The sequence below is a fragment of the Hylobates moloch genome, unplaced genomic scaffold (assembly GCF_009828535.3).
Source record: "Hylobates moloch isolate HMO894 unplaced genomic scaffold, HMol_V3 SCAFFOLD_10, whole genome shotgun sequence".
NCBI classification, from domain to species: Eukaryota; Metazoa; Chordata; class Mammalia; order Primates; family Hylobatidae; genus Hylobates; species Hylobates moloch.
The window spans coordinates 30,083,150-30,108,701 of record NW_026652285.1 but is presented as its reverse complement, the minus strand read 5'-3'; the positions used below and the strand labels follow the sequence as shown (position 1 = coordinate 30,108,701).

The 25,552-nt window shown below is 40.4% G+C and overlaps 2 protein-coding genes across 15 annotated transcripts in view; both read left to right on the top strand.

The window, feature by feature from the left end:
- The window catches only part of KANSL1 (KAT8 regulatory NSL complex subunit 1), a 195,401-nt gene that overhangs the window by 97,262 nt on the left and 72,587 nt on the right, over positions 1-25,552 (top strand). The window lies entirely within an intron of this gene.
- LOC116475008 (large ribosomal subunit protein eL6-like) lies at positions 23,443-24,396 on the top strand. Its single transcript, XM_032761183.2, has one exon. It carries the CDS (start codon positions 23,474-23,476, stop codon positions 24,338-24,340), a length of 867 nt encoding a protein of 288 aa, XP_032617074.1. The 5' UTR covers positions 23,443-23,473; the 3' UTR covers positions 24,341-24,396.

Below are 25,552 nucleotides of genomic sequence, written 5' to 3'. Positions count from 1 at the left end.
ATTTCTTAAAGAAATGTGTTTATTTTGCAGTGAGGACTGGTAATTTCATTCCTCTGTACCCCTGTAAGTGGTACAGTGAACCACAGATGTGTTCAAAGTTAGCTGTTGATACGTGATGAGGGAGGGGAAAGAGGAGGGACACACTGGGGTATTATTTTCTATCTTCTATGTGGAGATTTCCTTGGCTGGAGATGTATTTAGCTGTGCAGTGGTAACTGCTGTTCTGTAGAGTTCTAAGGCAGCATTACAGGGAGAAGCCGTCTTGAACTGACTCTCTAGGTTTGTTGCTATTGTAGTGTTGGGTTAAAAAAAATTCAAGCCATTGGGAAGGAATGTGGTGGAGTCAGTCAAGGTTTCTTGTTTTTGTTTTCGTTCTATCCTTTCCTGAGCTGTTTGAGTATGTATGAAACAACCTTTTACAATTCCAAACCAGGTCCTTTTATCTGTGCTCCAAAATGCCCACTGTGACCCCCATGTGTTAACATGAAGGCTCAAGTTTGTTGATTCTGAAAGTGTTGTTTCTTTAAAAGATTTTTATGTAAATCCTCTACTTTAAATTTTATTGCTGTAAATTGGTGATTCTCAACTTGGGCTGCACATTCAGATCACGTGGGAAACACTTAAAGGGAAAATCCCAGGACCCACCCCTGATTAAATTTTGATTTAATTTATCTGGTGTGGGTCTCCAGCATTCATGTTTTAAAAGCCTCCCTAGTTGATTTTTTTTTTTTTTTGGAGACAGGATCGCATTCTTTTGCCCAGGCTTGAGTTCAATAGCACCATCTCAGCTCACTGCACCCTCTGCCTTTCTGGGCACAAGTGATTCTCCCGTCTCAGCCTGCTGAGCATCTGGGACTACAGGCACACGCCACCATACCTGGCTAATTTTTGTATTTTTAGTAGAGATGGGATTTCACCATGTTGGCCAGGCTGGTCTTGATGTCCTGGGCTCAAATGATCTGCCTGCGTCGGCCTCCCAAAGTGCTAGAATTACAGGTGTGAGCCACTGTGCCCAGCCCTCCCTAGATGATTCTAATGTATGGTCACTATTAAGGAGTACTGCCCTAAGTTCTGCTTTTGGAGAGTCCTATAAATTTCTTAGTAGAAAACAGGTCCACCCCCACCCCTACCCTCTCCCACAAGGGAGAGTTGAGATTGTCCAATCTGAATCTTATTCAAAAGCACAGAAATATAATCTTATAATTTTGCAAATACTTAAGAGTAGGCTTTGAGTTATGTTTACAGTGATCTCCAATCTTCCCTTTAACAGACTTTGCTTGCTAAATATATTTTGTCTGTGTTTTTAAAACACTCCACACTCTGTATGACTGATTTATCAGATTGCTGATACCAGTACCACAAGGACCCAGGGTCCTCTAGCTGTGTTTGGTGAGGCAGGTCTTTGTCAATTTAAGTAATCCTGTCAGATGGTGTAGCCCATCTTGTAACTCACGACAAAGCACTGTTGCTCAGATACTGTGATTTATTTTCCTTAATGAGCAGTTTTTATATATGTTCCATTTTCAGACAGGTGGTGCTTTGAGTTGAATTTGCAAGTTCAGTGAAACATGGATCTCTTTTTTTCTTAACTCCCTTTTCTTCTCCTAAGGTGCTTAATTTCCATGCTTGACATCATACCAGTATTTGCCAGCCAAAATAAATGCCAATATTGTGATTCTGTAGGGAAAGAAGTAGGTCATTTATTAATTCAACTAGAACATACTGCACTGTTCCTTTGTTCAAGGACCTGAATAGGACAAACATGGCCTTTGCTTTCATGGTGGTCAGGTACCTTCTCTGAGGGGATACAGAGATGATTAGATTTTTTTTCGTTTCATCTCTACATTCTATTCCATTGGCAAATCTTGGCTCCACCTTCAGATTACATTCTGAAAATAAATAACATTCCTCATTTGACTGCTATCATCATCCTAGTCCAAGGTATTATCATCCTTTGCCTGGACAACCTTTGCAGCCTCCCAGTTGGTCTCCTTGCTTCTGAAGTTATTGGTCATTTATAGTGTGTCGATAACACATCCATGTCCCTCCTCAAATTTCTTCAAAGGCTTCCTGTCACACGTAGACTAAAATTCAAACTCCGTATCGTGAGCTGCAGGCTCTAGATGATCCAAGTTCTGTCTGCTTTTATTTTCCTCTTTGGTGTTGTCTTTATCACCTCTCTTTTGGCTCCCTGTGCTCCAGCCATACTGTTTCTTTTGCTCAACAAGCTAAGTATATTCCTGCCTATCTATTTTCGATTCCTTCTGCCTGGAAAGCTTTAATCCAGATCTCCTGTCAGCTTGGCTCTGTTCTTCACCCTGTTCAGGTCTCTACTACTCTTAAAAGAGGTGTTATTCACTGTCAGCTGTACAAGGACAACTTCACTCTCTGTCCTCTTACTGTGTTTTTTTTTTTTTTTTTTTTTGAGAAGGAGTCTCGCTCTTTCGCCCAGGCCAGAGTGCAGTGGCGCTATCTTGGCTCACTGCAAGCTCCACCTCCCGGGTTCATGCCATTCTCCTGCCTCAGCCTCCCAGGTAGCTGGGACTACAGGCGCCTGCAACCACGCCCGGCTAATTTTATTTGTATTTTTAGTAGAAACGGGGTTTCACCGTGTTAGCCAGGATGGTTTCGATCTCCTGACCTCGTGATCCGCCCGCCTCGGCCTCCCAAAGTGCTGGGATTACAGGCATGAGCCACCGCGCCCGGCCTTTTTTTTTCTTTATAACACTTGTCACAGTGACATTTCGTATGCACACATATATGCATAACACACTTTTTTTTGGCTTTTTAATTCTCTTCATACCTCTGGAATGTGAATTTCCTCCTGTTAGGGGCTTTGCCTTGTTCACTGCTATAACAAATGTACCTTGAAACATATGAGGCATCCAAAAAATGCTTGAATCAAGTGAATAAGATTGTAACTGACAAGTACGGCAAGGCACAAAGTTCTGTGAGAGGGCCTATCGTTGAACTCTCCTTTGGTCTCTGCCAGTGTGGCTAGAGCCACAGAGAAAGCAGAGGCTTTGAGTCTGTTTACTAGAGATACTTATGATATAGCAGGGGCCAAGATCAAGCAGAACCTTTTGTGGGACATGTTAAGAATTAGGGAAGCGACCAGGCACAGTGGTTCACGCTCGTAACCCCAGCACTTTGGAAAGCCCAGGCAGGAACATCACTTGAGCCCAGGAATTTGAGATCCACCTGGGCAATATAGCGAGACTTTGTACCAAAAAAAAAAAAAAAAAATTAGGGAAGGGGTGTTTGGGTATCTTCGTAGTTATTGTGATGTTCTATTTTAAATTCATACATATATGAGGGTGAAGTATTAAGTTGCTCTCAAGTCTTACTAGGTGCTGTCACTGGTAACTGGTGTGGGAAATGCTTTATCATAGTGAAGAATTTACAGAGAATTGTGTTCTATTCAGTCATCAGCATTTAACTTTTTATTTTTTGAGACAGGGTCTCGCTCTGTTGCCCAGGCTGGAGTGCACTGGCGTGATCTCGGCTCACTGTACCCTTGCCATCCTGGGCTCAAGCAGTCCTCCCACCTCAGCCTCCCAAGTAGCTGGGACTACAGGAGTGTGCCACCACCATGCCTGGCATTTTTTGGTATTTTTTTGTAGAGGCAAAGTTTTACCATGTTGCCCAGGCTGGTCTCACACTCTTGTGCTCAAAAGCAATCTGCATGCCTTGGCCTCCCAAAGTGTTGGGATTGCAGGTGTGAGCCACCACGCCCATAAAACTGTTTAAAACTGTTTCTTTTTTTGTTGTTGCCGGAGCGGGATCTGGTAAAAAACAGAAAACCTGCCAGATTGTAAAGGAGTTGTAACATTGCTTTAAAACTATTTCTAACTTGATGTTGTTTTGAAGATGATGAATGTAGGTTTTCCAGCTCATTTTTTATTGTTCTTTTTTTCCTTTGAGTTTGATTTATAAGTGAAATTTAATATCCCCATTATTGGGAAAGGAAGATCCTGAAGAGAACACAGAATTCAATTTCTTTTCAGAAAATTTTGCTGCTTCAAGCGGTGCTTGGGCTTCTTATCCTTATTGTAATTGTGAGGGGTGAAAATAGTCTTTTGAACTTTTTATGAGGAAAGTGGTGGTGTTCTGTAAAGGACATTTGTTTAAATATGATTGTTATTGACTTCCATAATCCCTCATTTCATCTGACCTCGGATTAGACCCAGTCTGCCAGTCTGATGAGAGCCAGTTGTAAATTACCTGTTGAATTTCCTGTGGATCCCCTCTGTTGTTCTTTATTAGCTCTATAGTCCAGCTGGATGTTACTGGTTACAGTTTGGCTAATGATCATGACCAGTTTTTGAAGAAGGGATTCCTTATTGGTGGGCAAATTTTGTTGAGTGGTACAGCCAGAAACATTTTTACATTATTCTTTCCTACTTCAGGAGCTAAACATGCAGGCTGTTTATGTATTTGTTTTTAGGGTAATCAAATTTTTTCTTTATAACACTTGTCACACTGACATTTCCTATGCACACATAAAGAGTAACCAGCTATTACACTGTATATTTTGGAGGAAAGTGTTCTGGAAGACCTAGGCGTAAAACTCATTTAATAATGAAGTTGGGGAAATAGATTACGGTTCTTATTAAGAAAAAAAAATTTCATGTTTTAAAGCCTCCCTTTATTTGCCAAAATATTCCAAAATAGAATATCTCCTTGACATGTTATCCAGAACCCAGTATGCCTTACCTGTTTGTCATAAAGATTGATTGAGAAAAGCAGTGTGGTCTAGTGGAAAGATGCAGACTTTTACTTTTTTTTTGAGACGTAGTTTTACTCTTGTCACTCAGGCTGGAGTGCAATGGCGCGATCTCCACTCACTGCAACCTCCGCCTCCTGGATTTGAGTGATTCTCCTGCCTCAGCTTCCCGAGTAGCTGGGATTACAGGCGCCCATCACCACACCCAGCTAATTTTTGTATTTTTAGTAGAGACCACGTTTCACCACGTTGGCTAGGCTGGTCTCGAACTTGTGACCTCAGGTGATCTGCCTGACTCGGCCTCCCAAAGTGCTGGGATTACACTGTGCCCGGTCGACTTTTGCTTTTTCAACAGCTTTATTGAGGTATATTTTAGAATGCAGACTGTTGAGTCAGACCTGAGTTTGAATTCCTACTGGTACTGATAAGCTGTGTGACTTCAGTCTCTAATATGTAATAGGGTTGAAATAACAGTATTTGCTTTATTGAGTTCATATAAAGATTAGAAAATGATATATGTCAAGTACCAGGCCCTTCAGGTTTCAATAAGAGGTAACTATTTTTAGTATTACTAATACTAGCCTGTAGTATCTCTTTCTGTCCTTTTGGGGTTTTAAAGCTTGGGAATGGAAATGAAATGGACAATGATGGTAGAATCTGTTACTACTCAACATAATCATGCTAATTGACCAAAAGAGTACTCTGACATAAGAGTTGGCTTTGTTTTGTTAATGAGCAAGGAGTCCTTATTCTGCCTATTTTATGTTTCCTTTGTAGCTGTCTTGAATAAAGAGTAACCAGATATTACACTGTATATATGATTTGGTATGGCTGGAGATAGGAGCCATACACCCCTTTGGTCTTGGGAGTGGTACCCCCTATATGGACAGATGTATTTGGGATCTAGACTCTAGATTTAGGGGGAGTGCCTTTATTTGTATGAAAATAAAAGCCATACCTCAGAGATATCACAAGTTCATTTCTAGATGACCACAGTATTGCAATAAAGTGAATATCACACTAAAGTGAGAGACATGGGCTTTTTCTGTTTCCTATTGTATATAAAAGTTACATTTACGCTATACTGTAGTCTGTTAAGTATGCAGTAGGCTTATGTCATAATAAACAATGGACTACCTTAATTTTAAAATACTTATTGCTAAAAGAAATACCAGCGATCATCTGAGCCTTCATGAAGTGAGTCATAATCTTTTTTGCTGGTGGAAGGTCTTATCTCCATGTTGATGGCTGCTGACTGGCCAGGGTAGTGGCTGCTGAAGGTTAGGGAAACTATGGCAATTTCTTTCTCTCTCTCTCTCTCTCTCTCTCTTTCTTTCTCTCTTGCTTTCTTGCTTTTTTGCTTTCTTCCCTTCCCTTTCTTCCCTTTCCTTCCTTTCCTTCCAATTCTCGATTTCTAATTCTAGTTATCTTGCTGTTTCTTCCACATCTGCAGTTACTTTTTCGACCTATGTCTTGAACCTTTCAGTTATCCATGAGAATCAGAGTAAACTTAACTCTGCATCTGTTCCAGTTTTATCACGAGATTGCAGTTCAGTCACATCTTCAGGCACTATTTCTAATTCTAATTATCTTGCCGTTTCTTCCACATTTGCAGTTACTTTTTCGACCAATGTCTTGAACCTCTCGATTATCCATGAGAGTTGGAGTCAACTTCTTCCAAACTCCTGTTGGGGTTGATATTTTGAACTCCTCCCATGAATCATGAGTGACTCAATAGAATGATGAATCCTTTCCAGAATAATTTTCAATTTACTTAGCCCAGATTCATCAGAAGAATCACTATCTATGGCAGCTATAGCCTTACAGAATGTATTTTTTAAATTATAAGGCTTAGAAGTGGAAATTACTGCTTGATCTGTGGGCTGCACAATGGATGTTGTGTTAACAGGCATGATAACAGGATTTATATCCTTGTACATCTCTTTCAGACCTCTCGGGCAATGGTGCATTGTCAGTGAGAAGTAATATTTTGAAAGGAATCTTTCTGAGCATGAGGTCTCAATAGTGGACTTAAAATATTCAGTAAACCATGCTGTCAACAGATGTGCTGACATCCTGGCTTTGTTGTTTCATTTATAGAGCATAGGCAGAGTAAATGTAGCATAATTTGTTTTTATTTGATGTGATGTGATGTGATGTGATGTGATGTGATTTAAGAGACGGGGTCTTGCCGTGTTGCCCAGGCTGGTCTCCAACTACTGGGCTCAAGCAGTTCTCCCTCCTTGGCCTCCCAAAGTGCTGGGATTACAGGCATGAGCCACTGCAGCTGGCTGATGCAGTGTAATTCTTAAGGGCCTTAGATTTTCAAAATGATCAAGGAGCATTGGCCTTCACCTAAAATCACCAGCTGCATTAGCTCCTAACAAGAGAGGCTGTCCTTTGAAGCCTTGAAGTCAAGCATTCTCCTCTCTTTGAAACCAGGATTTCTCCTTTCTCCTCTCTAGCCACAAAAGTTTTGGATTGCGTCTTCCAATAGAATGCTGTTTTTTCTGCATTGCTGACAAGTTGTTTAATGGAGCCATCTTCATTGATGATCTTAGCTAGATCTTCTGGATAACATGCCACAGCTTCTCCATCAGCACTTGTTGCTTCATCTTGCACTTTTAGCTTATTGGAGATGGCTTATTTCCTTAAACTTCGTAAACCAGCCTCCGTCAACTTCAAACTTTGCTTCTGCAGCTTCCTCACCTTTCTCAGTCTTCATGAAATTGAAGAGAATTAGGGTCTTGTTCTGGATTCGGCTTTCAGTTTAATGGAATGTTGTGGCTGGTTTGATCTATACAGACCACTAAAACTTTGTCCACATCAGCAATAAAACTGCTTCTCTTGCTTACCATTTGTGTGTTTACTGGAGTAGCACTTTTTAAATTTTCTCCAAGAACTTTTGCATTTACAAGTTTGCTAACTGGTGCAAGAGGCCTTACTTTCAGCCTGTGTTGGCTTTCAACATACCTTTCTCACAAGCTTAATCACTTCTAGCTGTTAAAAAATATATATTCTTTTTCTTTTTTGAGATGGAGTCTCGCTCTGCCGCCCAGGCTGGAGTGCCGTGGCACGATCTTGGCTCACTGCAACCTCTGCCTCCTGGGCTCAAGTGATTCTCCTGTCTCAGCCTCCTGAGTAGCTAGGACTACAAGCGCGCAATGCCACACCCACATAATTTTTGTATTTTTAGTAGAGACGGGGTTTCGTCATGTTGGCCAGGCTGGTCTCAAACTCTTGACCTCAGGTGATCCGCCTGCCTCCGCCTCCCGAAGTGCTGGGATTACAGGCATGAGCCACTGCGCCCGCTCTCTAAAAAAATATTCTTTTCTTTCAGCTATTTTACCAGAAAACATCCGCAAGTGTCTATTTCTAGCTTTTGATTTAAAGCGAGAGCTGTAGACTCTTCCACTTGAACACTTAAAGGCCATTGTGGCGTTACTAATTGGCCTAATTTCAATATTGTTGTGTTTCAGGGAATAGGGAAACGAGGAGAGGGAGAGAGACGGGAATGGCCAGTCAGTGGAGTGGTGAGAACACACATTTTTATCAGTTAAGTTTTCCGTCTTTTATGGGCACGGTTCATGGTACCTCCAGAAATTACAATGGCAGTGTCAGAGATCATTGATCACAGATCATCATAACAGATAATGAAAACATTTGGACTATTGTGAGAATTACCCAAATGTGTCACATGGACATGAAGTGAGTGCACGCTGTTGGAAGAATGACGCTGACAGACTTGCTAGATGCAGGGTTGCCATAAACATTGAATTTGTTTTTTTTTTTTTTTTTCCAAACAACATCTGCAAAGTGCGGTGAAGTGAAGCTTTACTTGCTTGATGAGCATAGATTAGTTCAGTTTCTAACCCACTTTTGTAGTTGATAGGAGACCACCCCTAGTATTTCTCAGCCAGTTAATTTCGTGGTACTTTTGTTAGGAATATGATTAAAAGTGTTTCATATTTCCAGTATGAATACTTGTTTAAGTATTTATGGCTGAATGCATCTTTGTCTTTATGATAGAAGCCTAAATATGCTTGTGTCCTACCTATAGATCTGTTCCTAAGTGTGGTATGCTTTGGCTGTGTTAGTGGCTAGAAAATAGATGGGGACATCCCGAAGGCAGCAGGCTAGTCTCCTCAAACTGTAGACTTTTTTTTCTGATAGAAGGGCTTGAAGCCTTTAAGAGAGTCAAAGGAACTTCTGTGTTTCCAGAATCAGTTACTGATTTGTTGAGAATTGGGGCTTTATTTTTTTAGACTGTAGTTACTAGCACCTGTATGTCACCTTTAGGAACCTTGACAGATGGTCCCCAACTTACTGTAGTTCAAATTATGGTTTTTCAACTTTATTATCGTGTGAAAACTGGAAACTGTACTTTGAGTACCCACAACCGTTGTTTCCACTTTCAGTACAGTCTTCAGCAAATGAGTTATTCATGCTTTGTTATAAAATAGGCTTTGTGTTAGATGATTTTGCCCAACTGTAGGATAATGTATGTGTTCTGAGCACGTTAAGGTAGGCCCAGCTAAGCTTTGATGTTCAGTAGGTTAAGTGTGTTAAATGCATTTCCATCTTACGATATTTTCAAATTATGATGGGTTTATTGGGACAAAATCCCCGTTGTAAGTTGAGGAGAATCTGTACACCGTAGTTTATTCATTCAACAAAGTGCTTGTTAAGGCCAGAAACTTCAGTTGCTGCGTTTATTTTCTCGTGGGGTGGGGGGGTCAATAAAATAACAAAGTAGAATATATATTTGGTTGCAGCAAATGCTATGCAGAAAAAAAGCAGGTAAGAGGGATAAGGAGTACAGGGGAAAACAATGCAGTGATAAATAGGGTCATCAGGGAAGGCCTAACTATGAAAGTGATATTTGTGTCAGGATGTGAAGTCAGCTGTGTGAGCATTTGTGGAAGATATTTTGGACAAAAAGAACAGCCAGTGCCAAAACTTTAAGGACAGAGACTGCCTGGAGGAATCCGGCAAGCAAGCCAGCGTAGCTTCAACAGCAAGTGGTGAAGAGGACACAGGAGGTGAAGTCATAGACATAAAAGGGAACTGAGGTAGGTGGAGACAGGTTGTGTGGAACCTAGTAGGCCTGTTGTGAGGATTGTAGCTCTTGCTCTAAGGTAGAAAGCCATTTCCTGCTTTGAGTAGACGAGTGACATGATCTGATTAGTTTGTGGACAGAAGCAAAAAAAAAAAAAGAGTTAGGGGGCTACTATAATAACCTAGTGAGAGAATGGTGTCTTGGGTTCCAGTGGTGGTGGTAGAGTGTGAGAATTAAGGTTCAATTCTGGATATATTTTGAAGTCAGAGCAGGTAGGATTTGCTGATGGGCTGGATGTATGGGTTATAAAGGAGGAAGGAATTTTTGGTCTGAGCAAGTAGATGGAAGGTATTGCTCTTTACTGAGGTGGGAAGACTGGGAAAACTAGGTGGGAGCAGGGGAGAAGATCGGAGTTCAGTTTATGTTACTATGATAAAGATAATGAGATGCTGAAACATTCTCTCTTTGAATCTAGCTGTATTTTTTGGTATTGCATATTTTAAAATTTCATCGTAAGTACATGTTTTACATTTGTCATAATTCAAAACAAAGCGAATCTTGATGTAAATAGACTTTGGTTAATAAGAATATGTAAGTATTGGCTCATTAAGTATAATAAATGTGCAAAGGAAATGGAAGGGAGTGTATGTGGGTACTCTTTCTACTCAGTTCATTAAACCTCAACTTACTTTAAAATATAGTCTATTAATTTAAAAAATTAATCATGTTAACTTACACTGTCATGTTTTCTTTGATCGTTGAGGTCATTTCTGGGGGTCTGTCTTTTATTTAGTGACAGCATGTTGACTTGCCCCTCGCTCCCACTTGTTTCTGACATAATTTCATACCAAGTATATATCCACAGTAGACCTCCTTTCATTCATGGAAATGCACAGCTTATATAAATATATTGTAGAAAATTGTGCTGCTTTTACTTAGACTGAAAGACACAAGAGTCCCCTGTAACAAACAGCTTGAAGTTCTTTCATTTCACTGAGGTTTGTGCAGGGTTCCTGAAACTGTCCTGTTTCAAGAGCTGCCAGATAACCTGATCCTAGAGTGAAACTCACTTTGGCATTCAGATTTTGTCTATGTTGGTATACCTCAACAGTTTAAGATTCTTTTTTAACTTACATGACTCCATGAAAGAGGTATTTGATGTTTCAGTGTTCGGTTTTGGTAGCTATTAATTATCCCTTGTAGCCTTCCACTTAGAAGTGATACTTTCAGATTGAACATTGTTTCTTAAGTTTTTTCCTTTCCACCCCTCTCTCTCCTTCTTCAGAAATAAAGAAAGCTCTGCATGTGTGTTGGTGTGTTTTAAGTATAATTTTTAATCTGTTTGTGGAACCACAGAAATGGATCCAAGAGGTAGGTAAGATCTTAAATTGAATTTGGTGTTAAATAAGCTGGCCTTTGACCCATAGGCAATGAGTGAGGAGCACCGTTAGGTTAAGACTAGAAGCAGAAATACTAGGCATTTTAGAGGCCAGGTGAAGGGTGAGTAAGGACATTTAGGTCAATTGAAATAGAAAAAGACAGATGTGAAATGTAAAAGGACTTAATTATGGTAGGAACTTAGTGATTTTGAGCCTGACAGCCTGAGTAGGAAGGCGAGAACATTGACAATAGGCAAGTTTAGAGGAAGAGCTAGTTTTAGATGAAAGATTGGAATTTGTACAAGTTGAATTTTAGATGATGAAGTGTAGTGGTTAAAATTCAGGACTCTGGGCTGGGTGTGGTGGCTCACACCTGTAATCCCAGCGCTTTTGGAGGCCGAGGTGGGCAGCTCTCTTGAGGTCAGGAGTTTGAGAGCAGCCTGGCCAACGTGGTGAAACCTCATCTCTACTAAAAATACAAAAATTAGCCGGATGTGGTGGTGTGCACCTGTAATTCCAGTTACTCGGGAGGCTGAGGTACGAGATCATTTGAACCTGGGAAGCAGAGATTGCAATGCACCAAGATTGCACCTAGGCAACTGAGCGAGACTCCCCATCTCAAAAAAAAAAAAAAAAAAAAATTGAGGACTCTGGAGCCAAATTACCTGTATACAGATGTAGATTTTACCTGTGCTTGCTTCTCTGACAAATGACCTAACCCCTTGGTGCCTCTTTTTCTCCATCTGCAGTATGGGGATAGTAGGCACTGCTTTATAGAGTTGTTATAATGATGAAATGATGAAAAGTCATGTAATGTTGTAGCATAGTGCCCAGAACAAAGGAAGCATTCAGCAAAAGCTGCTATATATAGGATCCAGCTGGAGAAAGCAAATTCATTAGAAAATATTAAGGCTGGTGATACACATTTGTTAGTCATAAAATATTGGAGCTATGTGGGATCTTTTACCACAATTTTTGTTTACCCCTATTATTTTATCCATGAAGTGTAGAAGAGATCATTAAACCTTGAGAAATGGATAAGGCCCATGAGAAGGAATGAAGAATAGAAAATTTAGACTAGCAACTTAATCTAGGATTATTCTTAAATTTAGTGTAGGGCAATGGTTTTCCACCTCTGATAGAGAGAAGCAGTGCACTGACTATTGGTTGTTTATCCATCGGCTTTTCTACTCTTGCTTGCCTCCCTCCCCCATTAATGGAATCTCCAATATTGTTTAACTATCTTGTAATTGTGTAATTCAAAGGATGCTAGGCCTCTCTCTGGCTTCAGCAAGGAAACTTCATCAAAATGTGGTCCCGAGATCACCGAAGTGTAGTCTTTGGACCATTACCTAGAAATCTGTTAGAAATGTAAATTCTGGGACCCTATTTCAGATGTCCCGAGTCAGAAACTCTGGGGGTGGGGCCCACCAATCAGTGTTTAGCAAGCCTTGCATGCTTAAAGTTTGACATCTAGTGTAGGGCTTCCAACTGAGATAACTTTAGAATATAAAGCGTCTAATGTAAATGAACTAAGCTCTCAGATTAGGGATGATTTTGAACTGTGGATCATGTGCCATATCTGAAGGGATTGGCTACTGTTTAGCCAATAGTCATTAAGAGGCTTGCAGACCCGGTGCTGGCAGATCTTGTGTTTGTGTGCAGTAGATTTTAAAATGCTGGCAACTTACTGAATTTTTTTGTGACACGCTTGTGAAGGCCAAAGAAAACCCAACTACAAGCAAATAAAACTAACGTCGGGAACATGACCCTCAGTTAGTGCTCTTTTATGTGAGAGTTTAAAAACATTGCGTGTAAAGCTTGCTTCATACCATAGATTATTACCTTAGGTTAAATTTCTAGATGTGGACTTTTTTTGGCGGGGCGGTCATGGGATAATGACAATTTTAAGGCTTTCAAGAAATGTTATGTTCTCCAGAATGAAACTGCTGTTTTGTCGGCAGTGTTCTAAAGCCTAACAGATAGTAGTTTTTAAAGAATTTCCAATTTAATAGACAAAAAAGACATCCTTGGAATATTTTATTTGGTTGATTTAGTAGTGTATTTCTTTTGTATTTGTCACTTTTTTATATAAAGAAATCTGTAATTCTTTGTGTCTTTTTGAGTTATTCGAAAGGGTTTTTTTGCATTTTAAAAGCATAATTTATTAAAATGCAGATTGTTTTCCCTAGCTTTTTATTTATTTACGTTTTAATTTTTATGGTTTTTGAATGATAGAAGTTTTAAATTTCTTTAGTCAGATCCATCAGTCTTTGTAAAATACCCTTTTAAAAGCCTGGGCTTTTCATTGGAATTAGATAGACTCTCTGAAGATCTTTGGATGCTTTGCCAGGCATGCACATGGTTACTGCTGTGAACTATCATGAATAGGATATCCCTTCCTCCACCTGCCAGTGCCACCATCACTAATATCTATTTAACAGACATTTATTGAATGTTTACTGCATACATAAAAGGAAACTGTTAAAATGGTGTGGATACATCAGTGAATAAAACAAAGACGAATTCCTACTTTCTTGGAATTTACGTTACTGGAAGGAGAGTCAATACACAAATTTCTGAGATCGTTTCTTCACCCAGAAGTCTGGCAGCTTTTAAGGAATGGCTAGAAAGCTTTACTTGGCTGGGTTGCTTCGTCAAGTGCTGTGTGCACATGGCTGTTCAACATGGAAGTCTCAGGGTTATAATATCTCTTACATGAAGTCTCTGTGCTCAGTTGAAGCTGTATGCCCATTTATAACCTGTCCTGGAAAGTCATCTAGTACCACATCCACCATATTCTGTTGAAAGTCATCTAGTACCACATCCACCATATTCTGTTGGTCACAAGCTCCCTCAGATTTGAGGGGGAATTGACAGAAATCTGCCTCTCATTGGGAGAAGTGTCAAATAATTTGTAACCCTTTTTAAAAACATTCCCTCATATATTTTTTTCTTCACTTGTAATAAATATAACTTTATACTTTATAAAAATGTAATTTTCAAACATTACTTCAGTAATACTGTTGATTACTGAGATTATTATTATTATTTCTTTTTTTGAGACGGAGTCTCGCTCTGTCGCCCAGGCTGGAGCGCAGTGGTGCAATCTCGGCTCACTGCAAGCTCCACCTCCCGGGTTCACGCCATTCTCCTGCCTCAGCCTCTCCGAGTAGCTGGGACTACAGGTGCCTGCCACCACGCCCGGCTAATTTTTTGTATTTTTAGTAGAGACAGAGTTTCACCGTGGTCTTGATCTCCTGACCTCGTGATCCGCCCACCTCGGCCTCCCAAAGTGCTGGGATTACAAGCGTGAGCCACCGCGCCCGGCCTTACTGAGATTATTTTGCCGTTTAAAATATATTTTCAAACACTCTTTTGGAAGCTACAGATTTATAGATTTTTGTTTACATTTAAAATAATTCCCTGCCAACAAGCTGTGAAAGGGAAAAGTAATGCAACTTTTATTCACTGTTGGAAAAGTTCTTGAGCTGTATTGGAAAACTGATAAGAAATTGGAGGACTCTAAATGAGGAGTTTTTAAGAGTTAAGGTTAAAGATTGCATTGCACTTAAAAGTAAAGGGAGCCACTGGAAGAGACGGGACAGAAGAGTCACAGGGTTGATAATGAATTGATTTATTATTCCTTCCTGATCTGCTTTTAATATTTTGTGTCTTGATAGAAAACATTATTATAGTTTAATAATGTGTTGTTGTTGTTGTTGTTGGTTTTTGTTTTTTGAGATGGAGTCTCGCTCTGTTGCCCAGGCTGGAGTGCATTGGCGCCATCTCGGCTCACTGCAGGCTCCGCCTCCCAAGTTCACACCATTCTCCTGCCTCATCATGCCGAGTAGCTGGGAGTACAGGCACGCATCACCACGCCCGGCTAATTTTTTGTGTTTTTAGTAGAGACGGGGTTTCACTGTGTTAGCCAGAATGGTCTTGATCTTCTGACCTCGTGATCCGCCTGCCTTGGCCTCCCAAAGTGCTGGGATTACAGGCGTGAGCCACTGCGCCTCACAGTAATGGTTTTTTTGACTATATGTCTGTTTCCTTTGAGGACTTTACGTGGTGAGCTATTTCTAATAAAATCTAAATTACTAACTATTTAATTTTTGTGAAGTATAAAATCCTATCTCAGTTTGAAGTTGGGTCTAGTTTTCACTCCGCCGTTAAGTTTTTCAGGTCAGTTGACTTATTTATAAGAGGCTTGGTTCTGGGGATTCTTCTCGTGTGTGATTCTATAGTTAGTAACATGAGTTATAAAACCAATCAGAAAATGTGCCATAAATGAAAACGTTTCCACCGTAGTTTCCAACTCTGAATGCTCCTTATCCTCTGCTTTGTCACATTGGTAACTACTGTGGTGATAACTTACTGTCCAGCAGTTATGGGGCATTTGCCTGGTGTCTGTATGCAGCTTAAGCATTTTGTGGTTACCCTCTGTGATGACCCTAGGGATCCCTGGGGTAAATGTTAAAAGCGGTCTGTGTATGTTTTTTAAATGCGTTAGTATTTCTGCCTGATTGCAAAGATTTATCTGTTGGCTTTCCTAAAGTTGTTGGATTGTTTAAGCATACTTTTTGAGTAGAGTCAAAGTATCCTGTAGTTTGAAATCACATATAGTTTGCTGAAAACGCATGTATGCATCCTGTAATACATATCTAAAGTTATCTTCACTCCTTGAATGTATACTTTCCTGGGGATTTCTGTTTAGCTTTCAGGAGCAGTACAGTGGGGGTGGGGACGGGGGTAATATAGAACTGTTGACATTCTCGATAGCTTTATACTATTTTCTCATCCATAGTAAGGAGACAGAAAATCTGCACTTTCTTTTTGCTCTTTAAAAATTCTTGCTTTACAGGCTGGACACAGTGTCTCACGTCTGTATTCCCAGTACTTTGGGAGGCCGAGATGGGTGGATCACCTGAGGTCAGCAGTGTGAGACCAGCCTGGCCAACATGGCAAAACCCCATCTCTACTAAAAATAAAAAAATTAGCTGAGCGTGGTGGCGGGCACCTGTAATCCCAGCTTACTGGGAAGGCTGAGGCAGGAAAATCGCTTGAACTCAGGAGGTGGAGGTTGCAGTGAGCCAAGATTGCACATTGCACTCCTGCCTGCATGACAAGAGCTTAACCCCATCTCAAAATAAATAAATAAATAAGTTTTGGCTTTACAAAAATACCTGTTTGCAAAAGAAAAAATGAAAAAAATTCGTGGACTTTAGTACAAAATTTCAGTGAAATGGACCTAAATCTGGACAGATCTTTAGAGTGTCTAAATCAAAAGGAGAAACTGTTAAAAAGAAAAATTGTTCTAAACCTCATCTAAACAGAATCTGTGTGATATAATTCATAACCTCCTTCTGAGAAGAAATGAACATTTCTGTTATACAGTTGTCTGATAAACCTTAATGGGATTAAGGCTTCTGCTGGGGAACCAGTTACCTCCCCACTCAGATGACTGTCATAGTCTAATAACTTTTAACAAGATATTGTCATTTTTAAAAAAATCTATGAATTAGTCATTGCCATTTCCTAATATAGCTCTATCAAGAGTGTATATGTCTTTAAATTAGTATATCAGAGACCTTCTTTCTTGCTTAAAAGATTGTAATAAAATACTGACATGTGGTCCTAACTAAACTGGGAAAAATATTGTAAGCTGTTATCAGCAATGTAGAACTCCTAGGGAGAATTTGATAGTAGTCTAAGAACATTAGAATGAAGTTTTTCTAGTTTTAGTTCCGCATGTTAGGGAATCTTTACCCTTCTTCCTCTTCAGATATATAAGATTATTTTGATACTTACGCAGCCTGATTCAGTTAGATGTTTTAGTTTTTTTGTTTTTGTTTTTGTTTGAGAGGGAGTCTCGCTGTTGCCCAGGCTGGAGTGCAATGGTGCGATCTCGGCTCACTGCAACCTCTGCCTCCTGGGTTCAAGCTATTCTCCTGCCTCAGCCTCCTGAGTAGCTGGGACAACAGGCGCCTGCCACCACGCCCAGCTAATTTTTGTATTTTTAGTAGAGACGGGGTTTCAGCATATTGGCCACGCTGGTCTAGAACTCCTGACCTTGTGATCTGCCCTACTTGGCCTCCCATTGTGCTGGGATTACAGGCGTGAGCCTACATGCCTGGCCCTGAGCATCTTTTTCTTACCAGTTTGCTTTAACGGTTTGACGGTCTGACTTGGCTTATGACTCTGGGCAAATCATTTAATCCTTTGGGCCCCATTTTGGGCTCATTTTACTCATTTAAAAATTAAGATGCTTAGAGATAGATAATTTCTAATGTTTCTTTTGGTTTTAAGGTTTTTGGCACTTTCTGAGTGGGTGATTTAGATTTAGATTTGGCCTCATGGCTTAATCAAGATCTTACAAAGTCTATGTGAGTGTTATTGACTAAGGAGTTCTCTTGAAACATCTAAAATGAATTGAGCCTTTCAGGTGTCTACCTATAAGGACTGTACCCCCTCCCATGTAGGTTACATCTGTACATACAGGGTATACTTCATGCAGATGATCATAAATTCATTGACATTTTATAAAGAAAGTGCCTCATAGGTTTTTTTTTTTTTTTTTTTTTTAGTCCAACTCATGAGTTTTTTGGATGAGAGAACTGAGGAGTATCTTGAATGACTTTCTTTGAGCATGATCTACAGTACGATAAACAGTTTGCCCCACTTCTTATACCTGCAGGTAAATTTGAAAGACACACAGGCTTGCATATGCCTAACTTTAACAAAAGTTACTTTTTCCACATACTCTGCATACTACATACTCTTAATTAGTTTTTCTGTTGTATTCTTTTCCATTATTTTTTAAATGTTGGGTCACAGCTTAAACTTCTCTCTTGCCATTCATTTGATTGTTAACAGACTGTAACAGCTATTTGGTGGCTTAGCCAAAGAACCTGCAAACACATGGGGCCATGATGGGGCTGAAAGGAAAGATTGACCTTGGAAAGCTAAGATTTTATTCTTATCAGTGGTTCATATACAGCAAGGTTTCTTAATGTCAGCTTTACTGACATTTTCTTGTAGGAAACTGTCCTGTGTTGTAGTACGGTTAACGGCATCTCTGGCCTGTACCAAGTACCACCCCCCCACCCCCACCCCCAGTTGTGACAATGAAAAATGTGTTCAGGCATTGCTAGTTTCTTTGTATTCTTTGTAGTCTTCTTCCCACTTAAATTGATGTCTAAAATTATCTGTCCCAGCCAGGCGTGGTGGCTGATGCCTGTAATCCCAACACTTTGGGAGGCCAAGGTGGGTGGATCACCTGAGGTCGGGAGTTCAAGGCCACCCTGACCAACATGGAGAAACCCTGTCTCTACCAAAAATACAAAATAGCCCGGTGTGATGGCGCATGCCTGTAATCCCACCTACTTGAGAGGCTAAGGCAGGAGAATCACTTGAACTTGGGAGGCGGAGGTTGTGGTGAGCCAAGATTGTGCCATTGCACTCCAGCCTAGGCAACAAGAGCGACACTCCATCTCAAAAAAAAAAAAAAGTAATAATAATAATAAATTTATCTGCCCAGTTTACTTTTTTTTTTTTTTTTGGAGACAATGTCTCACTGTCACCCAGGATGGAATGCAGTAGTGCGATCTTGGCTCACTGCAACCTCTGCCTCCTGGGTTCAAGCGATTCTCCCACCTCAGCCTCCTGAGTAGCTGACACTACAGGCACGCACCACCATGCCCGGCTAATTTTTGCATTTTTAGTAGAGATGGGGTTTTACCATGTTGGCCAGGCTGGTCTCGAATTCCTGACCTCAGGTAATCTGCTCGCCTCAGCCTCCCAAAGTGCTGGGATTACAAGCGTGAGCCACCACTCCCGGTCTGGATTTTTTTTTTTTTTTTGAGACAGAGTTTCACTCTTTTCACCCAGGCTGGAGTGCAATGACTTGATCTTGGCTCACTGCAACCTTCACCTCCTGGGTTCAAGCGATTTTCTTACCTTAGCCTCCCGAGTAGCTAGGACTACAGGTGCACCCCACCATGCCCGGCTAATTTTTGTATTTTTAGTAGAGATGGGGTTTCACCATGTTGGTCAGGCTGGTCTTGAACTCGTGACCTCAGGCGATCCACCTGCCTTGACCTCCCCAAGCTGTGGGATTACAGGTGTGAGCCACCGTGCCTGTCTTCATTCTTAATGATTATATAACACTCCCTATAGAGGTGTACAATAATATACTCAGCCGTTCTCCTTTGGGAAATGTAATTGCTTTCAGTTACCTTGATAGTAAACATTATTGTATCAGTGCTCTCGTTTCGGTGGGATCGAATCTTGAAAAGTGGATCAGAGAGCATGAGAATTTTTAATAAGATAATTTTCTGAAAAATAAACTTTTCTGGTTTCTGCTTTTCTTCTGTTCTTTAAGAATGACTCCCAATGCAGTGATTATGCTAGTCTTTACCACACTTTAGATTTATCTTTGTGTGTAGTGTAAGATAGGAATTTCCTCTCCCTTCTTCCCAAATGTGTAGTTGGTTATATCAGTATCAATAATTAAATACAACATTCTTTCCTCTGAGAATTGAGATGTCATCTTTGCATATTACGTTGCTGTGTGTACTTGGATGTATATGTTGTATTTTGTGGTCTGCTGATCTCTTTAGTCTAGTTCAAATACCATCCGTATCTGTTGATTATACTTGTTGTATAATCGCAATTTTAATAATTGGTTGGGCAGAGTCTTCCTTAATACTCTCTTTCGGTTGGGCACGGTGGCTCACGCCTGTAATCCCAGCACTTTGGGAGGTGGAGGCAGGGGGATCATCTGAGGTCAGGAGTTTGAGACCAGCCTGGCCAACATGGTGAAACCCCATCTCTACTAAAAATACAAAAAATTAGCTGGGCATGGCAGCACATGCCTGTAGTCCTATCTCCCTGCGAGGCTGAGGCAGGAGAATGGCTTGAACCCGGGAGGCGGAGGTTGCAGTAAGCCAAGATCACGCCATTGCACTCCAGCCTGGACGACAGAGCGAAACTCCATCTTTAAAAATTATCTTTCAGTGTTTTCTTGGCAGTGTTTGAACACTCATTCACATGAACTCAAATTATTGTGTCAAATTTATCATCACATATTCTGTACCCTTCTTTAAAACGACTTAAGAAATGCATCAGACGTAAAATAACTGCTCCAACTTAATAATTTAAGGGAAAAAAAACTACAATTATGATAGGTAGTTATCACAACCAAGAATATGACATGTTCTTGTTATTTGTTTCACTATAGTTTTAATTATTTTTATGTTCTCTTTAGTTATGCATTGAGTGCCTGATACCTAGTGGCACTGCTGTTTTTATAATACTATTTCTACCTGTTACTACTGCTTTGTATCTAGGACATAGCTTTTTACTTTCCTGACTGTGCATTTTTATTCATGCTCTATTCGCTGCTTGACCTGCTTTCCCCACCTCCCACCCCGACCTTATTTCTCTCCTTCTTACAGAACTCAGCACAAATACTTGTGATTCGTTTCTTGCCCACAGTATTCTTTACCATTAGTATTTCTAAATAGCGTATATTTGACAATCAAATACTCTTTTTATTTGTTTCAGCATCTTTTCACAGAACCTTAGTGAATTCAGAGGGTCATCTCCCCCCTTCCTCCACTTTGACTTATTTTTGAGAAAATTGATTTGGCAGTAATATTTGTAAATCTGTATATTCCAACTGTTAACAAAAACTCTGGCCCAGAGCACCTATGTCAAGTCTTGGCTCTGCTTGTTAGTAGTGTGATCTTAGACAAGTTACTTAGCCTTATTGTCTTAGTTTCCTTATTATAAAATGGGGCAGTGATGATCATAATACCCACTTGACAGGGTTTTAATGAGGATGACATTAATTAATATCTGTAATGTGCCAGACCAGTGTTTTGCGTGGAGTAAGCACTTCATTTGTGATTCCTATAATTTCTGTTATTTAATTCTCATGAGGAAACACTAGTAAAATGAAGTAAAACATAAACCTTCTTATTATATGACCACTGTGCTTTCTCTCATTAGACCAGTTAAAAATCTAAGCCTTTAGCATAACTGTATTACCCTTATTCAAGCACATAAAAGATTTTTCCTACATGCTAGGTTTTTTTGAAGGCAAGTATTGCCAGAAAGCTTTTTACGACTTAAGATGAGCAGTTACTGTGGTCACTTGCTCCTGTCAGTAGTCCTAAATTTAGGATGAGTTTATCATCATCACTGTTCTACAGTTGAGGCACTAGTGCAGAATAATCTCCCATTGAAGCAGTCTCCCTAGTCACTCTGTCACCCCTCCACATGCACTTTGCTGTGCATGCTGGAACCTGATTCAGAACAAAATGTACTTGGGTCTCCGGTTCCTGTTTCTCAAGTGTGTTTAAGGAGTATACGTTTTTCAAAACAAATATTTGTCATTAGATGTAAGGGCATAGAGTACCTTGTGGTAACTGAGTTAGTTCAACCAGGTATGGTAGTCAGAAGCTGGTAAGAGCAGCAGCAACTTCCCATTTACTGAGCACTTATAATAGAATGCTAGACTTTAAAAATGTTATGTCATTGAAATCACACAGCAACCCTGGGAGTGATATCTTCCAATTTTTAGGATGGTAAAAATGTCCACCTTTGTGCCCTCAGTCATTCTTTAACTGCAAACTAGCTCGACCTTTGAGGTCTATGTCATTAAAAATTATTTCTTAAGGGTTTTTTTTTTGGCGGGGGAGTGGTTTTTGAGGGAGGCAGATTTATATAATATATAATGATGAACATGACAGAATATTTTTTCAATTTGATGTGGAATCGAAATCTGCCAATAAAACTTAACTATCTTATGTGTATCATATAATTCACGATTCTGTTAGTGGTTTGCAAAAGCATAGAAACTGAGATGTGAGAATTTTGTATTTTACCATGTGTAAAAGCGGAAACGTTTTTACTCTGGAACATCTATAGTACCCTCAGCAAGTTTCCATTCAAGTTGTGTATGGTTGGGATTAGACTGGGTGCAGTGGCTCACGCCTATAATCCCAACATTTTGGAAGGCCGAGGCAGGAGAATTACCTGAGCCTAGGAGTTTGAGACCAGCCTGGGCAACATCGTGAGACTCCATTTCTATGAAAAAATAAAATTAGCTGGGCGTGGTGGCACACATCTGAGGTCCCAGCTACTGCAGAGACTGAGGTGAGAGTGGTTGCTTGAGCTCAGGTAATTGAGGCTGTAGTGAGCTATGATTGCACCACTGCCCTTTAGCCCGGGTGACAGTGCAAGATCCTATCTCCAAAAAAAGAAAAGCTCTCAAATATCTTGTTGGTAGTTTTCACTTTGTGATATAGCTTTATTTTCCCCGGTTTGAGTATACTCGGACTAAAGAGTGTGGACTATAATCGCTTGACTCCCGCTTTCAGCATTAGAGGCCAGAGTTAGTTTTATGAGGTCTGTTGGCACCAAATGAGAAAAGGGGTTCGCTTCAGTCTGGAATTACTTTGGTTTTAATCTTTTGTAAGGAAAGGTTAGGATCATAGTTCCAACCTGTTATCCTCATTCCCTCTCTCTTCCTGATTCCTTCATTCCCTTTGAACAAATATTTGAGTACCTGCCATTTGCTAGGCATTATTCCAAGCACCCAGAGATATTATGGTGAACAAGACAAAAATCTGTTTTCCGGATGATTCTAGTGGGGGAAACAGACAGTAAGAAAGATAGATAATTAAAAATAATTTTCATGAAGGTTCTATTAATAAAGCCAGGAAGCGGGAAAGAAAGATGTCTAGGGGGTGTTTGGAGAGGGGTTGCAATTTTATAGGATAGTTAAGGGAAGGCCTTAATAAAGTGTCATGTAAGGAAATGACCTGAAGAAAGTGAGGATATCTGCATTAGGAATAGCAAATAAAAGGTCCTGTGGGTGACAACTTGCCTAACATGTTCAGCAAACAGCGGTGACTGGAATGGAATGAGCCAGGAGGAGAACAGGAGATGAGGCCAGAGAGGTAGCAGGGATTGGGTGATAGAGGCTCTCTGCGGCCTTCCAGGGTCGTTGTCAGGACTTGGGTTTTTAGAGATGGTAAACAACTAGGCGAGGTTTTGGGTAGAGGAGTGACATGATCGAACTTATCCTTTTATACAATACTAAGCTGGCTGCTGTGTTCATGATAGTATCCTGAAAGTGGTCAAGGGTGAGAGGTAGAAGCCCGTTTAGGAGGCTCTTGGACTCACCTAGAAAGATTCAACCAAAGTACTAACAATGAAGTGGCAGGAAGTGGCCGAATACTGGATATATTTGAAGACAGTGCCAGTAAGATTTGCTCGCTTTCTTTCCCATCTTGCAAGATGGCGGGTGAAAAAGTTGAGAAGCCAGATACTAAAGAGAAGAAACCCGAAGCCAAGAAGGCTGATGCTGGTGGCAAGGTGAAAAAGGGTAACCTCAAGGCTAAAAAGCCCAAGAAGGGGAAGCCCCATTGCAGCCGCAACCCTGTCCTTGTCAGAGGAATTGGCAGGTATTCCCGATCTGCCATGTATTCCAGAAAGGCCATGTACAAGAGGAAGTACTCAGCCGCTAAATCCAAGGTTGAAAAGAAAAAGAAGGAGAAGGTTCTTGCAACTGTTACAAAACCAGTTGGTGGTGACAAGAACGGTGGTACCCGGGTGGTTAAACTTCGCAAAATGCCTAGATATTATCCTACTGAAGATGTGCCTCGAAAGCTGTTGAGCCACGGCAAAAAACCCTTCAGTCAGCATGTGAGAAAACTGCGAGGCAGCATTACCCCTGGGACCATTCTGATCATCCTTACTGGACGCCACAGGGGCAAGAGGGTGGTTTTCCTGAAGCAGCTGGCTAGTGGCTTGTTACTTGTAACTGGACCTCTGGTCCTCAGTCGAGTTCCTCTACGAAGAACACACCAGAAATTTGTCATTGCCACCTCAACCAAAATCGATATCAGCAATGTAAAAATCCCAAAACATCTTACTGATGCTTACTTCAAGAAGAAGAAGCTGCGGAAGCCCAGACACCAGGAAGGTGAGATCTTCGACACAGAAGAAGAGAAATACGAGATTACGGAGCAGTGCAAGATTGATCAGAAAGCTGTGGACTCACAAATTTTACCAAAAATCAAAGCTATTCCTCAGCTCCAGGGCTACCTGCGATCTGTGTTTGCCCTGACAAATGGAATTTATCCTCACAAATTGGTGTTCTAAATATCTTAAGAACCTAATTAAATAGCTGACTACAAAAAGAAAAAAAAAAGATTTGCTCATTGATTGTGTTTATGAGAGAGAGAGAGAGGTGATGGGGGGCTGAAATTAAGGATTACATGGAGGTTTTTGACCTGAACAGATCCATCTAGTTGAAGCAGGTTTGGGATGGCGTATAGGAGTTGGGGAGGGGAAAGTATCAACTTCATTTTGATCATGTAAAGTTTGAGACACTTTTTAGACATTCAAATAGAAGTGTTTAGGCAGGTAGAAATAGGAATCTGGAGTTGAGGGGAGTGATTTCAGCTAGAGGTGGGAATTTGGGAGTCAGAAACATAGTTGGATACTTAAAGTCATGAGTTTGGGTAAGATCACCTAGGAAGGAAAGTGTAGGAAAGAAGATTTAGTGATTTCACATATGCAGTCTTAAAAGGAATTCAAAAAGACAATAGAAAAGCCAGGTTAGTATGTCTTGAAAAAGAAGTGAAGAAAGTATTTGAAGGAGGGAGTAATCACCTGTGTTGCATACTGCCAATGGATCAAGGGTGGTAAGGACTGAAATGTGGACATTGGATTTAGTACAGTGGAGGTCATTGGTGACTTTGACCAGCAGTTTTGGTGCAATAGTGAGTTGAAACCCTGTGTTAAATAATGAGAAGAGACAAATTAGACATAATGAGTATTTGCCGTAAAAAGAAATTGAGAAATGGGGCAATAACGTTTCCTCTGGCTTCCTATTATTAGCAGACCTCCTGATCCATCCCCATTGCCGTTGCTGCAGTGCTTCCCTGATATTGAAGAAAATACTTCCCTTCCATGGAGGCAGGGAATGAGCCTGTCTGAGATGCTCTTTATTGCTCTCTTGGAAGCCAGGAAATGCCAAACTTGGGTTACCTTCTTTCGATTGGATAGTGTTTATTAGATGCTTTTGTCACTGTGTTGTTCCTTTAGTCCTGGGGCCCTTAACTAGTTTGCCTTTCCTTTTCTACCTTTCAGAGTTTTCCTTCGATTGCCTCTTGTGTTATTTGCAGGATTTATAATTGTGCTTAGAACAGGGATGAGCTGGGAGAAAGAATGGAGTCTACACCACCTTGCCTGTACCAGGGTTTCTTCTATTTATTCACTTTTTTGTTTGTTTTGTTTCCATATCTCCTCAATTCCTTTTTACCACATTTATTTTTAAGAACTAATAAGTTTATTAACAAATTAATTTTT

Bases quoted from the DNA above. Each gene is read 5' to 3' on its own strand.
- LOC116475008 (XM_032761183.2), top strand. From the start codon at position 23,474: ATGGCGGGTGAAAAAGTTGAGAAGCCAGATACTAAAGAGAAGAAACCC.